Source organism: Siniperca chuatsi, linkage group LG21 (assembly GCF_020085105.1).
Source record: "Siniperca chuatsi isolate FFG_IHB_CAS linkage group LG21, ASM2008510v1, whole genome shotgun sequence".
Lineage (NCBI taxonomy): Eukaryota > Metazoa > Chordata > Actinopteri > Centrarchiformes > Sinipercidae > Siniperca > Siniperca chuatsi.
Genome location: NC_058062.1, coordinates 2884934 through 2905880, shown reverse-complemented (window position 1 = coordinate 2905880; position 20947 = coordinate 2884934). Strand labels below are relative to the sequence as shown.

Genomic DNA, 20947 nt, shown 5'->3' with positions numbered 1-20947 from the left:
TGAATCGCTGAAAGAAATCTGAGATGTGGACAGCGATTCAGAGGTCGCTGGAACCAGGCTAAGAACACGCCACCCAAAAGACAGAAATCGTCTTAAGGGCTGGCTCACTCTTGATCACTCTCCATCCATCCCTTTAATTCCTCCAGGCGCTCCTCTGTGGCACGTGATAGCAGCATGCTCGAGGTTTTAAAGATAGAGGGCGTATACTGTAGAGATTGTAAAGCCCTTAAAGGCAAATTTGTGACTTTGGGCTTCATAAATATAAATTGTCTTGACTTGGCTTGATTGTATTAAAAAGAATTATAAGATCGAGAGTACAAGAGTAACCACGCGTTGTCATACCCTGCTGATGACCCACCAATCTCTGCTGAGACATCAAGGTTTTCAAGCCATGGTTGTGTTGGATGTAATTCATGATAGATTTCTTGCGTTTTCCTTCAACTTGAAGGTAATGGAGTCTCCATACCCAACTGGCACCTATGATGTAACGAATACACCTTGTGCATCCTCTTTGTCTGCTTCCTTTAAAGTAGTATCAAACAGAATTAATCAAAAAGATACATTTTTAAAAAAAGCTCTGAGTTGTTTTGCTTGTACAGTTTAGTGTGCTCTACAGTCCATGCTTGGCTGGATGCATATTAACAGCTCAGTAGATGCAAGAGCAGATGAAGAAGGATGTCACTGCTGAGCCTAATAACAGCCTGTTTTTGTTTTAATGCATTTTCCCCTGGTTTCACAGATATATCTGTTATACATGCTGTACAGTATATGTCCTTGAGCGCACACACACACACACAGACGGAGGAGAGGGAGGTGGCGCTGGCCACCAAGGGGGTGTGTGTTTAGGTGTGTGTCTGTAGGGGGGGGGGGGCACAATTAAAAGGCAGCATGCAGTGTCCCATGAGGTGCTAATGCCCAGGATCAGCTGTTCTAATGTTGTTCACATCCCCTCTGTTATTCAGCCGGCCCCGTTTGATGTATGAATTCATTGGGGACTTCATCAGTAGTCGTCCCCCTCGTCCCCCCCCCCCCATGCTACCACCACCACTTTTATAACCCCACCCTAACCTACCCAACCCCCTGTCAGCTCAACAACCCCTCCTCCTCCTCCTCCTCAGCTTGCACAGAACCTCCCCTTCTGTGTCTGAATGCTTATGTTGGCTTTTATCGTGCTCAAAGTAAACAGAGTCGTGCCAGGGATAGTGAGAGAGAGAAGGGGGGGAGAGAGACCTAAAGAGAGAGAGAGAGAGAGAGTGCATTAGTGATAAAGGTGGAACATGCACATTGTCTGCGCACCGCTCGCCTCCCTGCTACATCTTCAATAGAGACACAAAAGCCAGCAAAACGGAAATTTAAAAAGGCAAGAGGAGGCAGAAGAAAGGAAGTGATCGGAAGAGAGAGAGTGAGTGTGAGTGAGTGGGAGCAAGCGAGCCAGAGAGAGAGGAAGAAAGAGAGTAGAGCGAAAGGATCTCCCTGCTAAATGCGCAAAGCGTCCCGTCACCCCACGCTGAGCTCCATGGCCAACTCCGGCTGCCTGCTGCTCTCCGGCTCCGGGATGCTACCTCACTCGCTCCAGTGTCCCCCTGCGTTCCTCTACCTGCCCGAGGTAAGGCTGAATGAAGCTCGCTTTGTCACCCTCGCTCTCTCCCCCTCTCTCTCTCATCTCACTCGCTCTCCGTCCGTGCTTTTCATTCCTCTGTGCGCTCCTCAGCGGCACGTGATAGCATCGCACTCGCATTGTGTTGCTACCCTGAGTACTTTCACCCCCCTAACCCTTGACCCTCACCCTCCTTTGTGGGGAAAAAAGGGGGACAGGAGGTGTTGGGGGGGGGGGTCACCGCTTTAATTTATCCTCTCAACCATCCTGTTGTTCATTTCCTCCCCCTCCCCCCCCTTTTTTTTTTTTTTTGAGTGAAATAAAGCAGTGAATTAGCGATCACTGTGACGTGGGACCACGCAGTGTTTGTGTACAGTTGCTTCATGACTCATAGTGCTTCGAAATGTTTTCTCGGTCAGTTTGTTTTGCTCATACTTCCCGTCACTTCTCTGCTGCAAAGATAAGGCTATTTTACATTTAGGTGTGTTTTTAAAATGAAAGATTCCTAAGAAATTGCTTCTTCATCTTGACTTTTTTAATGCATAACAATATCAACTTTCTTTAGCTGTTTGTTAAGCAATATGCAGAAAACATGTATCGACATTTTGTACCTGTGTGGTGTCTAAATTCAGAATGTGTTACCTAATCTGACCCCGACCTGGATCTACTCAACATTGGGAGGAAAAACTGATTCCAACTGATAAGTACATTTCAATTTCAACCCCTAAAATCTGGAAGTTAGAGCTGTGAGGCCTCCAAGATAAATACACAAAATAGTCATTATATGAGGTTACATGCTGGTATTTAAATAAGGTTAAGGAATATATGTACTCGGCTCCAGTTTGAGATGTGAAAACAAATATAAAACTGTTTCTGAAATATTAAGTCAGGAATTTCAGTTTCTTGGTCATCTCATCTCTACTTATCAGTGTTTTTTGGCTTCAAGGTTCAGCTTTTTTGTCAGTATACAATATGATCATCATTGTCATAATATCCCTTTGATTTTAAGGATGTTTTACATGGTAAAATCACGTTGCTACAGATCAATCAAAATCCATAGATTTCCTTAAAATTCACACCGCATTCAGACTTGAAAAAATACACTTTTATATTGAGAATTGTCTCAATTTATCAGAGGGCCCACAGCTAGCTCTTCAATCCCGTCTACACCCCTTCATTTTTCTAATGGTGATCACCACTGAGTGACAACACTTTGAATAATTATATATCTCTGCAAATTAACATTGATTTTCCCTTTTTTTGTTTTTTGTACTCCTCCTTTGGAAATTGATTCTGTCACTGATCCCCTTGTTTTGCGAAACCTGAAGACTGCAATTTTCTGAAGGGAGGTGAAAAAATCAACAACAAGGTGACTCTTAAGAGCCCGTGTGCCTGTCTATCTGCTGAATTATTCACATGTTTTAATTCAGCGAGTTGGGGATGGGGCTGCTGCTAGTGTTGGGATGATAGGATCTGGGTGGGGTGGGGGGGTGTCGAGCATCCAATTCTGTTTTTACTACCAGCAGCATGTGTTGCAGTAAACAGTGTGTGTTACTGCAGTGATTGAGGGGAAATAACGGCGAGGCTGCTCGCGATGGAAACTCCTGCTCTCTCATTTTGAATCTTACTCCTCCCCTTTCTCCCCCACCATCATGGTAATGGCCCTCACCCCCTCCCACCCATCTGTCCAGAGCAGGCACATCCCGCCAGGGATGGGGGAGGCATGTGGACAACCAGGTGCCACCAACACGCACTGTCGAAGGGGCCGAGGCCACCCCCACAAACTCTTATTGTTATACGAAAATAATACTCAAAGATTTGGTATTTTTTTAAGGTAAATTAGAATTTTGGCTTGTTGTATGTAGTGGTGACAAAGAGGAGGATAATCACGTCAGTTTGGTGATCTGCAAACATTCATGATGATAAACAATTTTTTTCAGATTCAGTATTTTCTGATTAAATTAAACTATTAAGGTACTATTCTTTTTTTCATTTAAGTACCTTCATCTTCAGATTCATAACATTTTAATAGTTTGTATTTTGATGACTACTGTATTTTAAATCTTAAATGTTTATGTCCAGCTGTGAAAAGCTTCCTGAGCTCCTTTTTGCAAGTAAAAATGTTAGCAAACTGAGTTTAGGTGGGTTTACCTTCCACTACGTTACATCCAAAATCCTCAGAATGGCAAGTAAGCCTCTGTGTGTGTGTGTGTGTGTGTGTGTGAGAGTGTGTTTTTATGTCCACAGTAGGTTCCCTTAAAAGTCTAGGACAGAGCTGAAATTGACACTTCCTGTGTGCTATTTTCATGAAACATCCCTTTTTGTTTCAAATCCCTTTAATGTATCAGCAGCTTTTGTTCTTTTTCTTTTTTTTCTTTGCGGTAAATCCTCGCCCTGCAGCGCTACGAGGGGAAACAACCCTCTGAATCACACTGTGTCCAGAGTCTTTCCTCCACCATCCCTTTCCTCCCACATCACCAATCCTTCGTAGGATGCTGCCCCCGTTTTCCGCCTCCCCCCACACCACTCTCCTGCTTCCTCCTCTCGCCACAGCGCAGGGCTGCAGCGTCGGCTCGTGTAAGATGACAGCCAGAGAACAGAAGGGGAATAGATTGAGGTGATAGCCTCTGCCTCACAGTTTGTTTGCATTTCAAATAAGACACTGTATTAAGTTGGGCTCCGAACAGCTTTGCTTATTATGTGTGAACATGGTACCGCATGATATCACAGGAAGACAGGAGTTTATTACATAAAAGATTAGCAAAGCATACCTTGCCTTTATTTGTGTGCAGCAGTGTTTGGGTGTGTGTTCCCAGGCAGTTTGCTTTGATGCTCTTTGTAGTCAGCTGCGGCGCGTATAAATCCCGGCTAAATGTTTGTTTTCATTAACACAAGGAGAGACTCCCTGCGGTGTGGTGGGAGAACTGTGGGCTTCTGATTACAAAAAAAGTAGTGGTATCACATCACTGCTGAAGGGCTGTCCCTCTTCTTGACAGGGGGAGAGTTTCTCTACCACATGGGGTGCTGGCTTCATCCTTCCGCAGGATGATGTCACTTTTCTCCTACCGTCAATCTGTATTGTAGTGGCTCATTTCATGAGTTATGGTGCTGGATATTGAGGGAGTTATGAATTACAGTGTGGTGAGGTTTTTACGGGATGCAATGCTCACCGGTGTAGGCCCATATTAAAGTATAAATATATTTATGGTACGAGCCGAAGCTGACGGGGTAGCTCAGGTTTGCTCATGGTAGTTAGTAGCTGTCTTCAGAGCCATAAAAACATGGCATCTCATGGATTTTCTATTTACCAGGCACTGGGTGGGCATATGGCAATGCTCGTAAATGTAACTCTGTTATCTAAGACGATGCTGTTGGGTGGGAAGCAGGGTGTTAGTTATGTCTAAAGAGGAAAAAGCAGCAGTTATTGTCTTCATGTCACATCTCTCTCTCTGTCTTTGCCTCGGACTTATCTCAAGATCTCCCGTTTTCTAAAATTGCCTTCCTTTGATTTGTAATTGGATTTTCTATCATGGCATTCCGCTGCGCTGATGTCTATTGTTATTGTTGCATCTATTGATTTCTTTTTTGTGGCTTCTTTGGTCGGGCTGTTTTGAATTTCCCCCTTAACTGTACACGGCTTCTGTATCATTCTAAATGGTTAGGTCACCTAGAAGAGGCGATCCTTTTATGTTGGTGGATCCTGGGAGGAATTGCCCGGGCTCTCTGGTTTCAGCGGCCTACTCCACCTCCACCTCCACCTCCTCCTCCTCTTCCTACTCATGCTGATCTCTTTTCTACGACTATACTGGAACCAACTCCCTCCCTCCTCACACACACACTGATACATCTGGTTAAAGGCGAGAGGACTGGGAATACTCGTTACACATTTCCCCCACGGTTCAGGCCTTGATCCTGCCTCCCAAAGCGCTGCTATTCACGGGGACTTTAGATATTGAAGGATTCAGGTTGGCGGTCTCCCGGGGACGGACTAATGCGAACCGCACAGAGACGGCTCCTTCCTGGGGGATAATTATTGTAGGCCAAGCTGTACTATTGACAGCTGTAAATGGAGATGCTGTCTGTAACTGGGAAGGCCTAATAGGTTTTTGTCCCTACATGGGCTCTCGTTAGGCCAGTGTGGGTGCATTGGAGATGAGTTTGAGAAATGAGCCACGGCACTGCTGGGCTTCAAATGGGACTCAGTGAGACACCCCCCCCCCCCCCCCCTGGAAAATTGTTAGCAATAAGAAAAATCTAGAAATACACCAGCTTTTACTTTAACCACTTGCAAGTCAAACCCAGATCTTATGATTTAGGCCTTTGTTACATCCGTTTTCACAAGCTATCTGATTTTTCTCTGTTGTGCTGTTATAGGTAAACGCTGTATTTCAAATATTTCCATTATATCACAAAGCAATGCCAGCTTTGTTGTTTTTCAGTCAATTTAGCCGAGCACAATTCACTCAGATTCAATCAGGCACAAATCAAAAAAACTTAAAACCCAATTTCATGGGCTCTGGAATATACCTCTCAATATGTTCTATGTTTTGGTGTGAAATCATTCAGAGTCTTTCTCTCGCCGCCGTTCAGCTGTTTTGTCCCTTAAACAGCTGATTCATAGCAGCATAACAAAGGCGGAGGGACTGATTGAAATGTTTTCTCACTTTTCTCTGGCCCGGAGGAGAATTGTAAATCACAGCTCAGTCGTTTATTTTGAAATTTCATTTGGTGTGTGAGTGAGTGCTGCCTTGTTCTTCACAGAGACTTCACAGTCAGGCTGACTTGTGTGTTTTTTTTCTTAAGGCTACCCACCGTCTTACTCCACTAGACCTTTGTAAATGGAACAAAATTAAATTTGTTCCCTGTATAGAAGAATGGCACAAACAGTGCAATAGATTTACTCACCAACAAAGGTTTTCCACTGGGGGTCTGGCTGTATTTTTAATGTGAGCGCACATATTGGAGCTTACATATGTAGGAATTTGTGTCATCTGTAGGTGGATGCTTGCAGGGCATTGCATGCACGGTGCTGTGCAGTGCATCAATAAATGTGGATTTACATTTTGCCAATAATGCTAAATATCCTCCAGTCATTAATGTTAGCCTGTAGTGCTCCTGTCTATATTCTGGACCTATAGCGGCAGTGAATTAGCATTCACAGTGCTGCTGATGCTAATATACTCCACTTCTGGAAAACAAAGCTGCAGTTGCAGATGTCCTCACCTCACAATAATTACCAACCTTTTCTTAGAAGGTGGCAAATTTATAATGAAGCTTTTAATTAACATGAGTGTCAAACATTTACTGCTGGTGAGAAAATATGATACCACAGGAGATATTTTCTGTGTTACCTGCTGATCTGTCGGGCTGGGAATCATGAAATGTTTGGTTAGTAGTGGTGATGCGATGCCTGCATTTCAGTACTGATAGCAAAATGATACTTTATTTTAATACCCTACTTTTCAGAAAAATAAAAAACGTTTTTCTTGTGAACCCATTTTATTCATTCAACAAAAGAAGGCAAAGCTCTCAAACAAAAGAACTGCCTAAATAAAATAATCTAAAATTGGCAAAAATTTAAATTTAAATCAGGAACCCGCTGATCAAACACGCAGCAAAGATTACAATACTAACCAGATCTGAGATGCCAGTTTTCGGCACTTAATATTTTACCATACGCAGTGCCATGGACACATTTTCGGTCAGTACTACAGATATTGAGATAGGATATCCTTACTAATCTGTGATATGATGGATTACTTCACAAAGATGCAAAGGTTCTTAGAAAGGCTGCTGGTTGCAGAGGGCGGTTGACACTCACTGTTGTCAAATCTGCATTGCAGTGGTCTTATTTCCCACCCAGGCCTTTTAATACAGCTCAGGAATGTCCGCTTGGTTTAGAAATCTCTGCTGCTCGGTTCGCTTGAGCGCTCCTTTGGGCCAATCTGAGACTGTGAGCGAGTATAGGGACTGGCGAGAGGGGGAAAGACAAGACACACGACACAACACCTCCCTGTCTTTACACTGCGGGAGCCTTCACTACATCACACACACACACACACACACACACACACACACACACACACACACACACACACACACACACACACACACACACAGTTACAGGAGGATAAAGACAGGAGGATAACCTCACAGTAGAAACTGTTTGTAGCCTTTTTTTTCCCCTGAGAATATAATCTGTCCTGAAGTTTTCTATTTCTGCAAATGGCACGCTAAAATGCTCAAGCAGCCAGACCAGCTTGAGTCCAATTATTTCTTTACTGCAGTATCTTAGCCAGCTGTGATTAGTATGTTTATAATGTAGTGTCACTCTCATACTGTCCTTCAAGCATTCTCCTCTCGGCGGGATCCTCTCAAATGAGACATATTACCCTGTGTGCTGAGTTAACAGAGTGGCCGTACAAGTGAAAGCCAAAAAAAAAAAAAAAAACATCTATCACAAGCCATTAAAAGCACTGCACCTTTTTATCACCAGCGGCTTAATGGCAGTGGTGAACAGCAAAGCATTATTTCCGCTTCTCCTTGTGCTCCTGCAAGCCTGTTTTCTCCACCGCCAGAAGACACGCTGCTGGTGCTGCTGCTGACAAATAGATCTCCAGGCAAACGCTGAAATTTTGTTTTTCAAAAGGTCATTATCTGTCTTCATCGGAGCAGCAGGCGTGTTGCATGGGAACCACGTTTGAGGAAATTATTTCTCATATCAAACAGGCCTAAGAAGTTCCTTTCCCCCCTTGTTTTTGATCTCATTATTTCATTTTTAAAGTATGCAACTGCACAGTGTGTTTGACTACTAAGAGGCACCCCAGGTCACCTGCTAAAGAAGATCAATATTTGAACTATGCTGTTGTGGGTCAGCATGTACGGGTGTATAAAATTAAATGGGGCTTGAAATTGATTTCAAGTTCTCCTTGAAAAAGTCTACAGGTATTCTGAAATGAAACCAAGAGGAGAATTGCCTCAGAGAGGAGATGACCTCCACCCAGGCAGATTCATAATTGTTTTTGTTTCTCCAAATTAAATGAGCCCTTTTATTATTATTATTATTTCTATATTGCAGAGCTGGGGGTCCGAAATTGCCAGTTATGGCACGTTCGGTTTTAGAGACCTGAAGTAATATAAAGTAATGGCCATGCTTCCCAGCACATCTCCACTGGCTACTCCCTTTAACACTATGAAACAAATGATTATGGGATGGACTTCAAAATAAAAAATGGGGCCTTCGTTTTAGTTAATCTCAGCTCTGCGTTGCATGAACAGCAGGAGAGATAAAAAACAGCAATTTTTTCCTTTTTCATTGCGGGCAACCAAACAGGTATCCCACTGATTACTCTGCTTCTCTTTGGTTAATCGGTAAGAAAGGAGAGAAGCTCATGTAATTTAGCCCAAATCAGAGCCTTCCTCCTCCTCCTCTTCTTCCTCCTCATTTTTCCTCTCCTCAGATGGAGAGTCTAAATATCACTGCTTTTTCTCACAGCACTTTGTTAGTGGAGCACGCCTCTGTGTTTTTCTAAAATCATCTATCAAGGTGAGATCTGTGGGAAAGAGCAGCGCCTCGGGCTTCCTCTCCGTGTGCTTATGAGGTTTTATTAGGTCCCACAGGACCACTGCTTTGGTGTGTGTTAAAAACAAATGGAACTTACAAATTACAGATTACAGCCTCCGCAGGCTTGCGCATTCGCCTCTGAGTGTGTGCTGATGTGTGTGTGTGTGTGTGTTTGTGTAGAGACAGGTGCAAGTGTGGCCAGTTGATGAAGGAACGGGTTTGTGTGTGTTTAAGAGAGGTGGTGCAAGCAACCCCACATGAATGTGTTTATGTCCGCCGCTGCTGCAGCCGCCTGCAGCCGCTGCTGGGTTAGTGCTGCATTAGTGCTGATGATATTCAGTCTTAAAGGGTCCATTCACCCAAATTACTATTTGGGTACTAATTATTCACTTAACCGCTAGTGGTATCTTGCCATCAACCCATCTCCATAAAAATTACGATGTAATATACGTATACACGATGTAATATATTACTACTACGCAACAGCAAATATGTTTTGAAATGCATGTTGCGTCGCCTGACTTTTTTTATCAATATAATGAGGAAACATTTTTAATGAACACATCTGCAAAATCACAAAATGTTCATACTAAACGCATCTGCAGAACGTTCACTGACAACACATTTAATATGTTTTCCTACAGTACCCGCTCCTGGCAAAGAAAGCATAGTTAACGCGGGATGCGAACACCTGATCTCCAGTGTTAAAGACCTGCGTTTTGCATGCCAGCCATCCACCTCTACTACCTCCCTATGAATCCTGTGCAGTGCAGTAATGCAACACTGGACTGGAAAAAACTCCATGCTCCATGCATCAATTATGTTTCCCCCAAAACATATTTGGCAAAACCATTTAAACCCAAATTTTAGGGGACAGGGTTACTGTCCATGCAGATAGATGTCAGTGTCTCAGATTTCCTCCTCCAAGGCAGTAATGAAGGTGAATAGAATTTAATTTGTGGTGCCTCAATGTGAACAGTTATTACTGGAACTACTGTTTACTGAAGATGTAGTCCCTGTGAAAACTGTTGGCAGCGTGTTCTGTATTGAATTATCCAGAGTAACAAAGACATTGTTCCTGGAAAAACATATTGCTAGTTAGTTGTTTTTTTTTTTTTTTTGGGGGGTCTATTTTTCAATAATTTGAGCACCACAAATGAAATTCACTGTCACTGGGGTGGGGGCATAAATCTCGAATCCTCATCAAATCAAACCAAAACTATCTGTATGGTTAGATACCACTAGAGGTAAACAAGAAAATGAGCCCCCGCCCCAATTTGGGTTAAGCGACACTTTAAACTGTAACACACTGTCAAGGCTCAACAGGGATGAGGATTTTCCATTGCCCACTCCTCCTATTCATCCCCTTCATTCTAATTTAATGACTCAGAATTGTAACTCCAACATTGTTATCATTCAGCAATAGCGAGTAATGAATAGCAATTAACGTTTTCAAAGGAGGGAGTAAAGCTTGAGAGACGTCGCTTTTCACCCAGAAATGTTGAAACAGCGCAGTCGTGGGAGATACTGTCATGTAGAGAAAGGGCCTAATTTATCCGTCCAGCTGTTTTTGGTAAATAACTTTTTTTTCTTCTTCTTCCTGTCACACAGACTGCTATCAGTGCAAACACAAGTAATCATTCTAATATCCACCGCATTCTGGCTCCCTCAATGAACTGTAATAAACTGTAATAAATTACTCTGCACATTTTGTCCAATGATTGCTCTTTCTGGTGCTGGGAGAGGAAGTGCTAATTAACAGGATATGAATGAAATTCTAGGGCAGCGTGGTATCAACGGCAGGGAGACAAATGCGATTTAGTTCTGTCGCAAGCGAGTGGAAAATTGCTGTGTAAATAGGAGGTTGTTGCAGCAGAGCGTTTTTCTGTGTGCTTACATTTCATGGGTGAGAATCCAATCTCACAGGGCAGCATGTGCGGACTGCCCTCTCTGATACACTCCACCGTCCTCCACCTACTCTATGATAGCGCTCTAAAAGCTCCCCCAAATCTCTTCACACACACACTCACATACACTCCCACTGACACTGAGAAACACAAACACATATTTCAAAGGTAAAAGCTATTGTCGAGCTGAGGAGCCGCGCCAGCTGAGGTAAAGATGTAAGCAGCGTATGCCTGGCAATTTGACTCATCTTCCAATTCACTAAATTCCCCCGACACTTGATTTCACACAACGTAAACAGAGCAAATTCTAATTGTCACACTTGTCCTCTCCTTTACTCTACTTTTGCATATTCTCTGGTTGCTTTTACCAGGATGTAGTGGGTACTTGAGTCAGAAAAAGACCACAGCCTCCTCATCCAGACTCACTCATTTCACTTACTGTCCCTTTTTGCCTCTTCACGCTTTTTCATCTGGAGCTGCAGTGGCCGTTTTTATCTATGGGTTTGGGCAGTTTTGGAGAGAATTACGGTGACAGAGGCATGGAAATGATAGGCCGGCAGTGAGATATCTCTGCCTCATAAATTCTACATTGCTCAAGATAATTTACGAGGCAGGTTTGTGTGCGTAAGACAGACAGTGCTCCATGGTATCCATCCACTCCACAGCCTCCATTCACTTCAGCCCTGCAAGTGCAGTCGATTTATCGAAACTGAATTTATTTTCACATTCGTTACTTTCATTCTCAAGGCATCACTTTGAATGATTATGATAATTTTGTTCACCCTTTATTTTTTTGCTCAGAATATGCCTGGGTATTATTTGTTCTGTCAGGATTATTACAGATAAAAGAGCAAACTAATAGATCTTGCGTGGCGTGTCTACTACTTTACAACTGAGAGGCCTTCGCGATGAGGTATTCTGCCATCAGCAAAGGTCATCAGCTCCCCTGATTGTGCTGTATGAGCATGAGGCCTGGCTAAAAGGCAAGATGGCTCTGACATTGGTAATCATTCTTCATCCATATTTCTGTTTGAGGGAGGTTAGCAGACTGTATGTACTAAACTAGGAAACTTTTTGCCTCTTATCCCACCAAGAAAAAAAGAAAGCATCTTTGGATCAGTTGCTGAGGTCAGTTTTTTTCCATGCATTAGTACAGTAAAGACTTGAGATTTTTTTTTCTCACAGTTTCAAAGGCATTGATATTGCTCCTGAGAGGAGAATTGGATTTTCTTTACTTATTTTTCTTACTTATTTAGTTTGCATTGTTCGTTGTCTCTCTCTCTGTATACACTGTCTCTCTCTGTTTTTATTTTTTGTTTTCTTGACAAGGTCTGAATTCACTCCTATGTTACAGGCTGATTCAATGAGCCGAGTATGACTGCAGCCCTAGGGCAATAGAAGTTTACAACTCAGTTAGTACCAGGCTCTATGTCTCTATCCAGTTAGGTTTTAGGCCTTTCTTTGGGTTGCAGCAATGCCTCTAGTCTACTCCCTGCAAGGCCTTTTTCAATAACACCTTCGCACTTCCACCGTGTCGATTTACAAAATGGATGTCTTTGCAGGGAGAAACACCCCTTAAGGGACCAAGAATAGAGTCCAGCGGGTGCAGTGCAGTACAGTTTGAACCCCGGTGGCACTGAAGAATCACTCACTTGATCTTCATGTAAGATGGTTGCTCAGGGGGGTAGAAGCTGTACGTCAGCCGTGTGTTTGTGTTTGAGGAATACTCTATAGGTTTTCCAATCAGTGCCAGTATTCCCAACACGACTCTGATGTCAGCGCACCTGCTTATTGCTGAAGCATACCTGCGTAGTTTTAACTAGACAGGATGCACAATGAAAGCAGACAAGGCTCTTTCACAGGGGAGTTAATCTAATCTACTCCCACTCAACTTGGACATTTGCTGTCACTGACACGCCAGCGTCGTCTCCAATAAAACAGGTGAAGGCAGAGCACGTCGACTGCGGCTCTGCAGGTAACTGGGGCTGGCACTCTGCTGGGCTTTCATGTTAACCCTCTCCGGGTTCCTTCCAATCATTATACATGAGCTTTCATTCTCAAATTGGGCTACTCTTCCAATCAGTTATTTTTGCTGTCTTCTCATGTCAGAGTACCAACCATGATGCCACTGACAGGATAGGTTTCCAAAAATATGTATAAAGTCATTGTTGCATTGTGGGTTTGTCAGGTGTTTTGGGATTTAAAAATCCACCACAAGGCAGATGTTAACATACCTTCTCTTTCTTCTCTCCTCTCTCGCTGTCTATGTGTAGGTGTGTGTGTGTGTGTGAGTGTATGCATCATGTGCGTACAGGTGACGAGCCACTAATTCAAGTGCTCAGCAGCAGGTTATTTCCTCTGAACCGGGGCCCTAATTTAATGGTAATTGTTGCAATTAGCATGTGAATGAGGTAAGAATTGGATAATAGAACTAAGATAAATATTGATGTTAATTCACATTGGAGGAATAGTGTGTGTGTGTGGGGGTACAAGTTCCTGTAAATTTATCCTGAACTCTCATTTGCATGCATTAATGCAGGGGCAATTACGACCTCAAAAAACATCAACGCTGCTGACGTTAAAAAGAAATCAATTACTCTTCGAAGGCGACTATATCATATCAGGAAAAAATGGATCCGGGCTTGGAGAGGTGTTTTCAACTTTCTTCCCTCTGCCTTATTTACTTTGGTGTCTAAACCAGTAACCAGCTGCTGGGAAGGTTAAATGACATCCATCAACTGTCAGACAGCTGACCTGGGGATGAGGCTTTTCATTTTGACTTTGTAATAACTGCAGCTTCGCTCACAAAATGAGACGGATGACCTTGCATGGTCCGTTTTGTAGGCTCCCCAAAGCTCTCTCATTGCAGGTATATAACAGGTGATGGGACTGTGTCATTTTCTCCACAGAGACATGGTGGTAGTTCTCTTGTTGGAGGGGTAAGGAAGGAAGACGATGGGGTGTATAGAGAGAGATGGCGGCCTGTTTCTGTCGATTGGTGGCTCAAAAAGGAGAAGTGACCCAGGATAGCTGATGCTAGGAGGTAGCTGGGGTCTTGGTGGGCTGCTGTAACTGAGCAGTTGTTGAGGTGGAAGTAAAAAAAACATTCTCCCGGAAGGCGCCTGCCATCTGGACATCAGCCCATGTCTGCAAATCAGCAATGGGCCATCTCTACCCCCCTCGCTCATGCTGGTACGAAACATTACGATCGTACACCCACTCGAAAATATACACCAACATTCACATCAGCCACCCCGTTCTCTTACACCCCCGTCTTCCCCCTGTCTGCTGTTTTTTGAAAGAAAAATGTGAGAGAAGAAAAAAGCGAGGGAAGGAGTGCAGTGCCAGGGGCGGGCGGTGGAGAAAACCTCATTTCTTCCGGCGTGCTGCAGCGAGTGGGTTATTGAGGTGGCTGTAATTTGATAAGGAGAGGAAACTCAATGGACTGTGAGCAAGTCAGCAGTTTGAGGCCAGTCACATTTCTGATGTGATGTGGAGGTGGCGGTGGTGATAGTGGAAGGAGGGATGGAGGGGGGAGCTGGAGAGGAAGTGAGGGAGACGGGGAGGGCAAAAAAGGGATTGAGGAAGAGAGGAGAGAGGGGTTCCCTGCCATTGGCGGCCTTTCCTATCCCTTTCCTCTCCTCCATGGGAACAGAGAGGAAAAGAGGAGTACTTATCCTCCTCAGGTCCGATTGTCTCATGGACAGAGCCAGAGGCACATTCCCAGGCAGATGGCCCATATACATCGGCCTGATCACTTCTAATCTGGAGATCTCCCCACAGAGCCCCGCCAAACCCTTCCCCCCTCTATTTCAAACACTCACGTCTTTATCCCTACCTTTCTCTCCGTGCTCTGAATTTCCACTCTCCTCACAAAGTCACTTTTTGTTGTTGTGGCTGTTTCTCGCTCGCTAGATAAGAGACACAAGTGTGATCAGCGGAACCTTTGAAGTTCCCATAAATAATCGGGCAGCGTGGCCCACTCCGGAGCCCTCAGCTTCCAGTTCAGATCAAAGATTAGCCTCACGTCGGCCCCAGCCCTGGAATAAAGCACTTTATTGGATTCCAAAAGCTGGGCAAGTAGGCCCCTTTCTCTCTCACCACGGGTCCCTCGTCAGACACAAGGCCCGAAGACTTTCACACGCAGCCTATCGAGCTGTTTGTACTCCCAGGATCCACAAGAAAGAGAAAACAAGAAAGCCTGAACAATGCTGACTTTTTAATCAACACCACGTTCAGAGGCAATCAGCAACCAAGGCCTGATGTCTGAGAAATCTCTTTTGTGGAAAAAAAAAAATAGGACGGGGGGATTTTTGAAGTTACTGTTAAACAGGCTGTAAAATGCTCCCTCAGACCTGCGGGGCATTTGGATCTGGCGAGCCCATGCAGGCAGTCAGGGCTGTTCACACATGAGCAGGCTCTCTCATCTGGCTGAGGGCGAAGTCAATCTGGGGCCCGGTGTTTGTCGAATGGCAGCCCACCATTCAAAAGGTCGGCACTGGGCTTCTCTGGCTCGTGGTCACATATCTATCTGGGTATGTTGCTGGACTACACTCCAGGTTAGAAAACTGGCCTGAGCTAATTCTCCAATGCCTGACTGAAATGAACGCCGCCAGCATTTAGATGTCTGAAGAACTAAAGGGTAGGCTGGTCTGTTGTTAGCTGGTTAAAGACAGGGCTCACTGAGCCTTTTGTAAGGAATGAAAAACGATGTCCCTCTGCATGGTAGACTGCACTGAGGAAGAAATGGATGATGAGGGTGGGGGGTTGCTGCTTCTCCAAACCCTCAGAAGAGCAGAATTATCTTCCTTTATGTAACTCCCACTCGCCACCTTTCAATAAGTCTCCTGTACCACTCAGCACCAAGAGTTACTGTCAAGACTTTACAGGTCTACAGGAGCATCAACAACACTGTGTAAAACATTAACAGGCCTGTTTAATATCCCCATCCTCCATTGCTACAGCTCTCCTAACATTGCACATTTTTGACAATAGGTAATACTCAAATCTCTCTTCCAGAGCCTAAATCCCCATTAAAAACACATCTCATCGTGGCAGCTGTATTCTCTGGGGATTTGATGTTCGTGTCATGAAAACCCATACTGTGCAAGCACACTGAAATGCCCACGCACAGATTAGGCTGGTCATACTAGCTCTCTCTCAATTTTTACATTTTTTTCTTTATTTTTTCCTTTTGAATTATGCTTGGTAAACAGCTGAGGATTGTACCAAGGGGAGGGATTTTATGAGCAGGAGAAAATGTAATGACAATAATAAAAAATAAAAAAACATCTCTGCAAGATGAAAATTGTTTCAACCTGAGAACCCTTTTAAAGGTGTACAGTATAAAGGGAGGCTGACCGAGCCAAAGACGAGATGAAAAATAATTCTGTCAGCAGACACTTTCACCCCATTGCACTCCTAATTGATAAATGATGTCCATTCATTTCATCAAGGTCAGTGTACAATTAAAACATTCATGATTTATCAACCAATGAACAGAAACCAAAATCAGCAGGGATTGCAGGCAACAAACCTTGATGTTTGATAACTTAAACACACACACACACTGTAGAGGAGTGTGACCTGAGCAGCTCGCTGGGGATATCAAATAACTCTCAGTCCAGACTGACACTCCGGCTCCTGCTGCTCCCAAGTGTGTGGACTCTGGAGGTGATGAGTTATCAGACACACAGGATACATCTCTGTCTCACATCTCGGCCAGTCTATATTTCAATATATGCTAATGTTTGTGTTTGTGCTACTGAAACCCGTCTTGTTTCACACATCAGCAAGATGCGAAGAGGTATTAGTTCCTTTAAAATATTGTAAAACAAAATTTGGTAACCAATACGTGTTTGATATTTTTTTTTACTTCATAATCTTGAGATCTTTTTTTCTCTTTCTCAAATGTATTTGCTAAATTTCTGGGATAAAAAGACTTTCCAAAGTATCTCTGCACTACATTCCATTAGGATTGCGGACACGATTTTAATAAAAATTGTACTTAACATTACCATATTAGTCATGCATTCTCTTCGACACGTTTTTTTTCCTTTTTCCACACAAGATAGATAACTACCACATCTTAATCTCAGAAATTAGAAGAAGCATATGTGCTTCATGATAATCTGAGATAAAGCAGTACCATATCCAGTATGACATTAAATTAAACATACAACGTACATTCATGCTGCAGCCTCTTGTGCTTTTTGGTGGATTTCCAGTTTCAGAATCTGTATTACCTTTGCATATGAATTAAAAAGGTCATTACAAAGTCTCCTTTTTGATGTCTGAGTGATAAATAATATATATAAGCTTTTGCAAGATATGCTCTTTCAAGTTCTATCAGCGGATCTTTTCTTAATATATGCGCTACATTACTGTGCATGCACACCCTTTGGTGCACATCCCCCCATGCATACTCTAGATGTATGTTAATGACTTTAATGGGCTGTTCTGTTTCCATTTAATCAGAATCTAAGTTCTGGGATACAGCTGTGTGTTCAGTGGTGTAGAGGCATCGTTTTCAGGCCCAGTGGAACGCCGTCGCTGCCTGCTTCAAAACCTGCACTTCTAGCTTCCTTGAGACTGGCCAAGACGCCTGCATGATTGCACTCTGGGTGTGTGTGTGTGTTTGGGGAGGTGTCAGGTGAAGTTTAATGTTCTTAAGAGAGAAATCTCAGCGTGAGAGAATGAAATATGAGAACCGTGCTTGATGTGTGGTGACTACAGTCTTACAGTTTTCACCTCAGATGCTTTTGTTTCCTTGCCGGTTCAGTGAAGACTTTATAATGGGGCTTGCAGAGCCTTTCCAACTTCCTTCCTCCCATGTATGCTAAGATTGTATGGGCTAAAAAAGAGCAAAAGAGATAAACAGGAATGCATTTGGCTGATTTCCTTATCCCCCATAATGAGTTGCCTCACATTTCACCACTTACTTCTGTTCTTCTCTCTTTTCCTTTCCCTGCCTCCTCTCTATCCTCCCTGTGGTGTTTCTTTGGCATTCCCTCCCCACTCCAAAGCAGCCCATCTAACTGAACCTGATACTGAGATTTGTGCGGCTAATTCCCTGCACTCACACGGCTCAGTGTGGTGTCATAATTGGCACACCATTGATTTATGTCTCCTCTTACAGCGCCCTGAATGGCTGATGAGTCGAGCTTCCTGTCATAATAGGCCTTGTCCAGGCCTCTTGCCACTCGGCTGCTCACCACACTCCTTCCTGTCCTCCGCTATTTGTTGTGGCTGAAACCCAGCTGAAACTATGTTAATTTCCTTTTTACACAGTGACAACATGGGACAAGTGCTCATATCTTACCTTGTAGCTAATAACATTCTGTACATTTAAAATCATTCATGGGCATTGAAACCACATACAGCATATCCACATTGTTCAAACTCTTTTAGCCAGTAATCACATTGCAGTTGTCTAGTAATGTGATGCAAGACTATACTAGAGGTTAATGGCTTGAGAGCGTTGTATTGTTCATTTAAAAGTGAGACATAATCTTTATCAGGCTGACCTATGTTAGGGCCGGAGAGGGATTTTGAAGTGCGCTCTCTTTCTCATATAGGCAACCAGCAGGGGACTACCGCTCCTGCTGGGAGCTGGGCTTTCCCCGGGGACTGCTGTAATCTCGTTGTCCCACAGTAGGGAATGGAGAGAGGAGGTGGAGATGAGGGCTGCAGCCCTGGGGAGTCCCAGGCTCTGCCGAGAGCACTTGTTCCATCTTCCCACCTTACTCTGCACTGCCAAAATGCTAAAAGTAGGCAGTAAAGATGCTCTAGTCATCACAACCGCTCCTTTGCAAGCTCTGCCCTCATTGATTTGTTTGTCAGATCTGATGAGGAAGGAATTGTGCTTGATGAAAAGAAGAAGTTGTCCATGCTTTCTGGTAGGTTTTTGATGAACTTTGAACATATTTGTGAAATGCTATTGTGGTCTGTTTGGCATTTCCCAACATGACCTCTCTATAACAAACTCTGCCCACCAGCACATAAACTACCAGGCACACTTGCACATCAACAAACAAAACAATCCATATTAAGGCTATGTGAATTGACACATTTATGAAAAATGTATTAAAAGCTCTTAGCTATGTGGATGGTAAGAATAGCACAATAGTATATTCTGCCTTGATGTTATTTTTTTTCTTCATGTTTGCATTTAATTAAAGTTTCAGTTGGCTGGCTTTGAGAAATCAGATACCATCACAAAGGCAGTAGATGCACTGAAATCAGACTGAAGAAGACAGGGCAGTGCGAGCTATGGAGCAGAGTCCAGGGTCGGCCAGGTTAGGAAGGGTGAGCTGGAGAGTGAGCAAAGCTAAGATCAGTGGAGGGCTCAGTGGAGGGCTCAGCCTCGGGCGTGGCCCTGCCTCTTTGAACTCCCTGTGTTCACGGAGCTGCCGATCGGACAGGTGGGGCTCAGCCCAGATGAGCTGTCAGGCAGGAGTCAGGGCATCCATGGGAGGCTGTGTGAGAGCTGCAGCACGTGGCTTGGAAGGGAAGAAAACAGCATGGAAGGAGAGGAGGAAGGAAGGAGTGGCAGGGAGACAGGCAGAAAAACCCCAGACCTTGTGTTTCTAAAGCCCAGCTCATACATTGCTAATGCCTGGAGTAATATGGGTTCATTCATAATGGATAAAGCCTTGGCCCCTGCTTGCAAAGTATATCATGCGCACTGTAAAGAGGTTAAAGATTGGGTTGTGTTTGCCAGGAATGTGGCGACCACTTCTGGCCCATGCATTAGCGTATGCTATTGCTGTGAATGTGGGATGCAGGGAGGGGCCACTGCATTACAAGCCTGGAGGCCTGGGGGTCCTGGTATGCAGACAGTCAGAGGTAACCCAGTTCAAGAAATCTCAACTCACCCTCTGCGTTTCGAGAACTTAGTCAGTTCTAGCCTGTCATGGTCTGTTTCTAGCTTGGGTTTTTTTAAATTTTTATGTTACTGTGTTACTGAAGGCTGCCATAACATCAGTGTAAATGAGCCAGAAGGATATAAAAGGGTGTGTAGGCCTTTTTATTTCATAATACCCTGATGACAGTATCACAGGATTTGCATTTTGTTGTGCAGCAGACAGGGAGGCTGTGTGGCTGTCAACAGCCACAGATCAGTCAGTGCTGCTGGGTGGTACTCTGCAGCCCACCATCTGCTACTTCACTAAAAAAACAGCAGTCCCAGAGGTGGCTTTTAACTTCAACTTAATCGACAGTTGAGAACACACGCAATTAAAAATACAGTAGATGCAATTTAGGAAAGGTTTAACCTTAGCATCGTTGGAACTCTCAGCACCAGCATCGTTGTATGCTGATAGCTGGGCCAAACACGGTGCAGTGCAGAGGAGGTGAACTGCTTTTGAAGATAGAGCATCAGTGAAACACTTCTTCTTCCCCTTTTTTCTGTCCCTATGTTTCTCTTTTACCTTGGTGACTGTGCACATAAATCAGCGCTCCTGTTTGGCCCCATTACCGAGCCCTTCCTCCGCCACCATCCGGCCTCCTCTTCCTCTGCTCCGCTGCCTAAACAATGCATGAACCTCTCAAAGGGCAAAATGCTGGACCACTTAGCAAATGCATATTTTATAGTGTGTAAAACTATGTACAGCCTGCCTTTTGACTGGCCCCCTAGTTGCGAATCCGCCCCTTCCTGCTGCCTGAGGCCCTGGGATGCGTTCATACTGATTGGCTCTCCTACAGGGCCAAAGATCATCCCAAGTCTTCTGCCACATAACATCTGGTGCTTTTTTAAGTAGCATTCCAACTGGTTCTTTTGATAAGGCACAGTGCTTTGGTGCATTGAATGTGTTGTAATTTAATTTCATATAATCACATCAAGCCCTTGATGCCCCTTGTCAGATTACATACAGTAGA

General features: G+C 44.0%; 1 protein-coding gene across 18 annotated transcripts in view; it reads left to right on the top strand.

The window, feature by feature from the left end:
• The window catches only part of LOC122869088 (RNA binding protein fox-1 homolog 3-like), a 487998-nt gene that overhangs the window by 400137 nt on the left and 66914 nt on the right, over positions 1–20947 (top strand). Inside the window, exon 1 of one of the 18 annotated variants that reach the window (XM_044181684.1) lies at positions 1161–1606. The exons of 16 other annotated variants lie outside the window; for them this stretch is intronic. In XM_044181684.1, the coding sequence (XP_044037619.1) occupies positions 1481–1606 (126 nt within the window). In that variant the 5' untranslated portion in view covers positions 1161–1480. Of the gene's footprint in view, positions 1–1160; positions 1607–20947 lie in introns of those variants that run through there. One more of the 18 variants, XM_044181688.1, reaches the window with a different exon arrangement.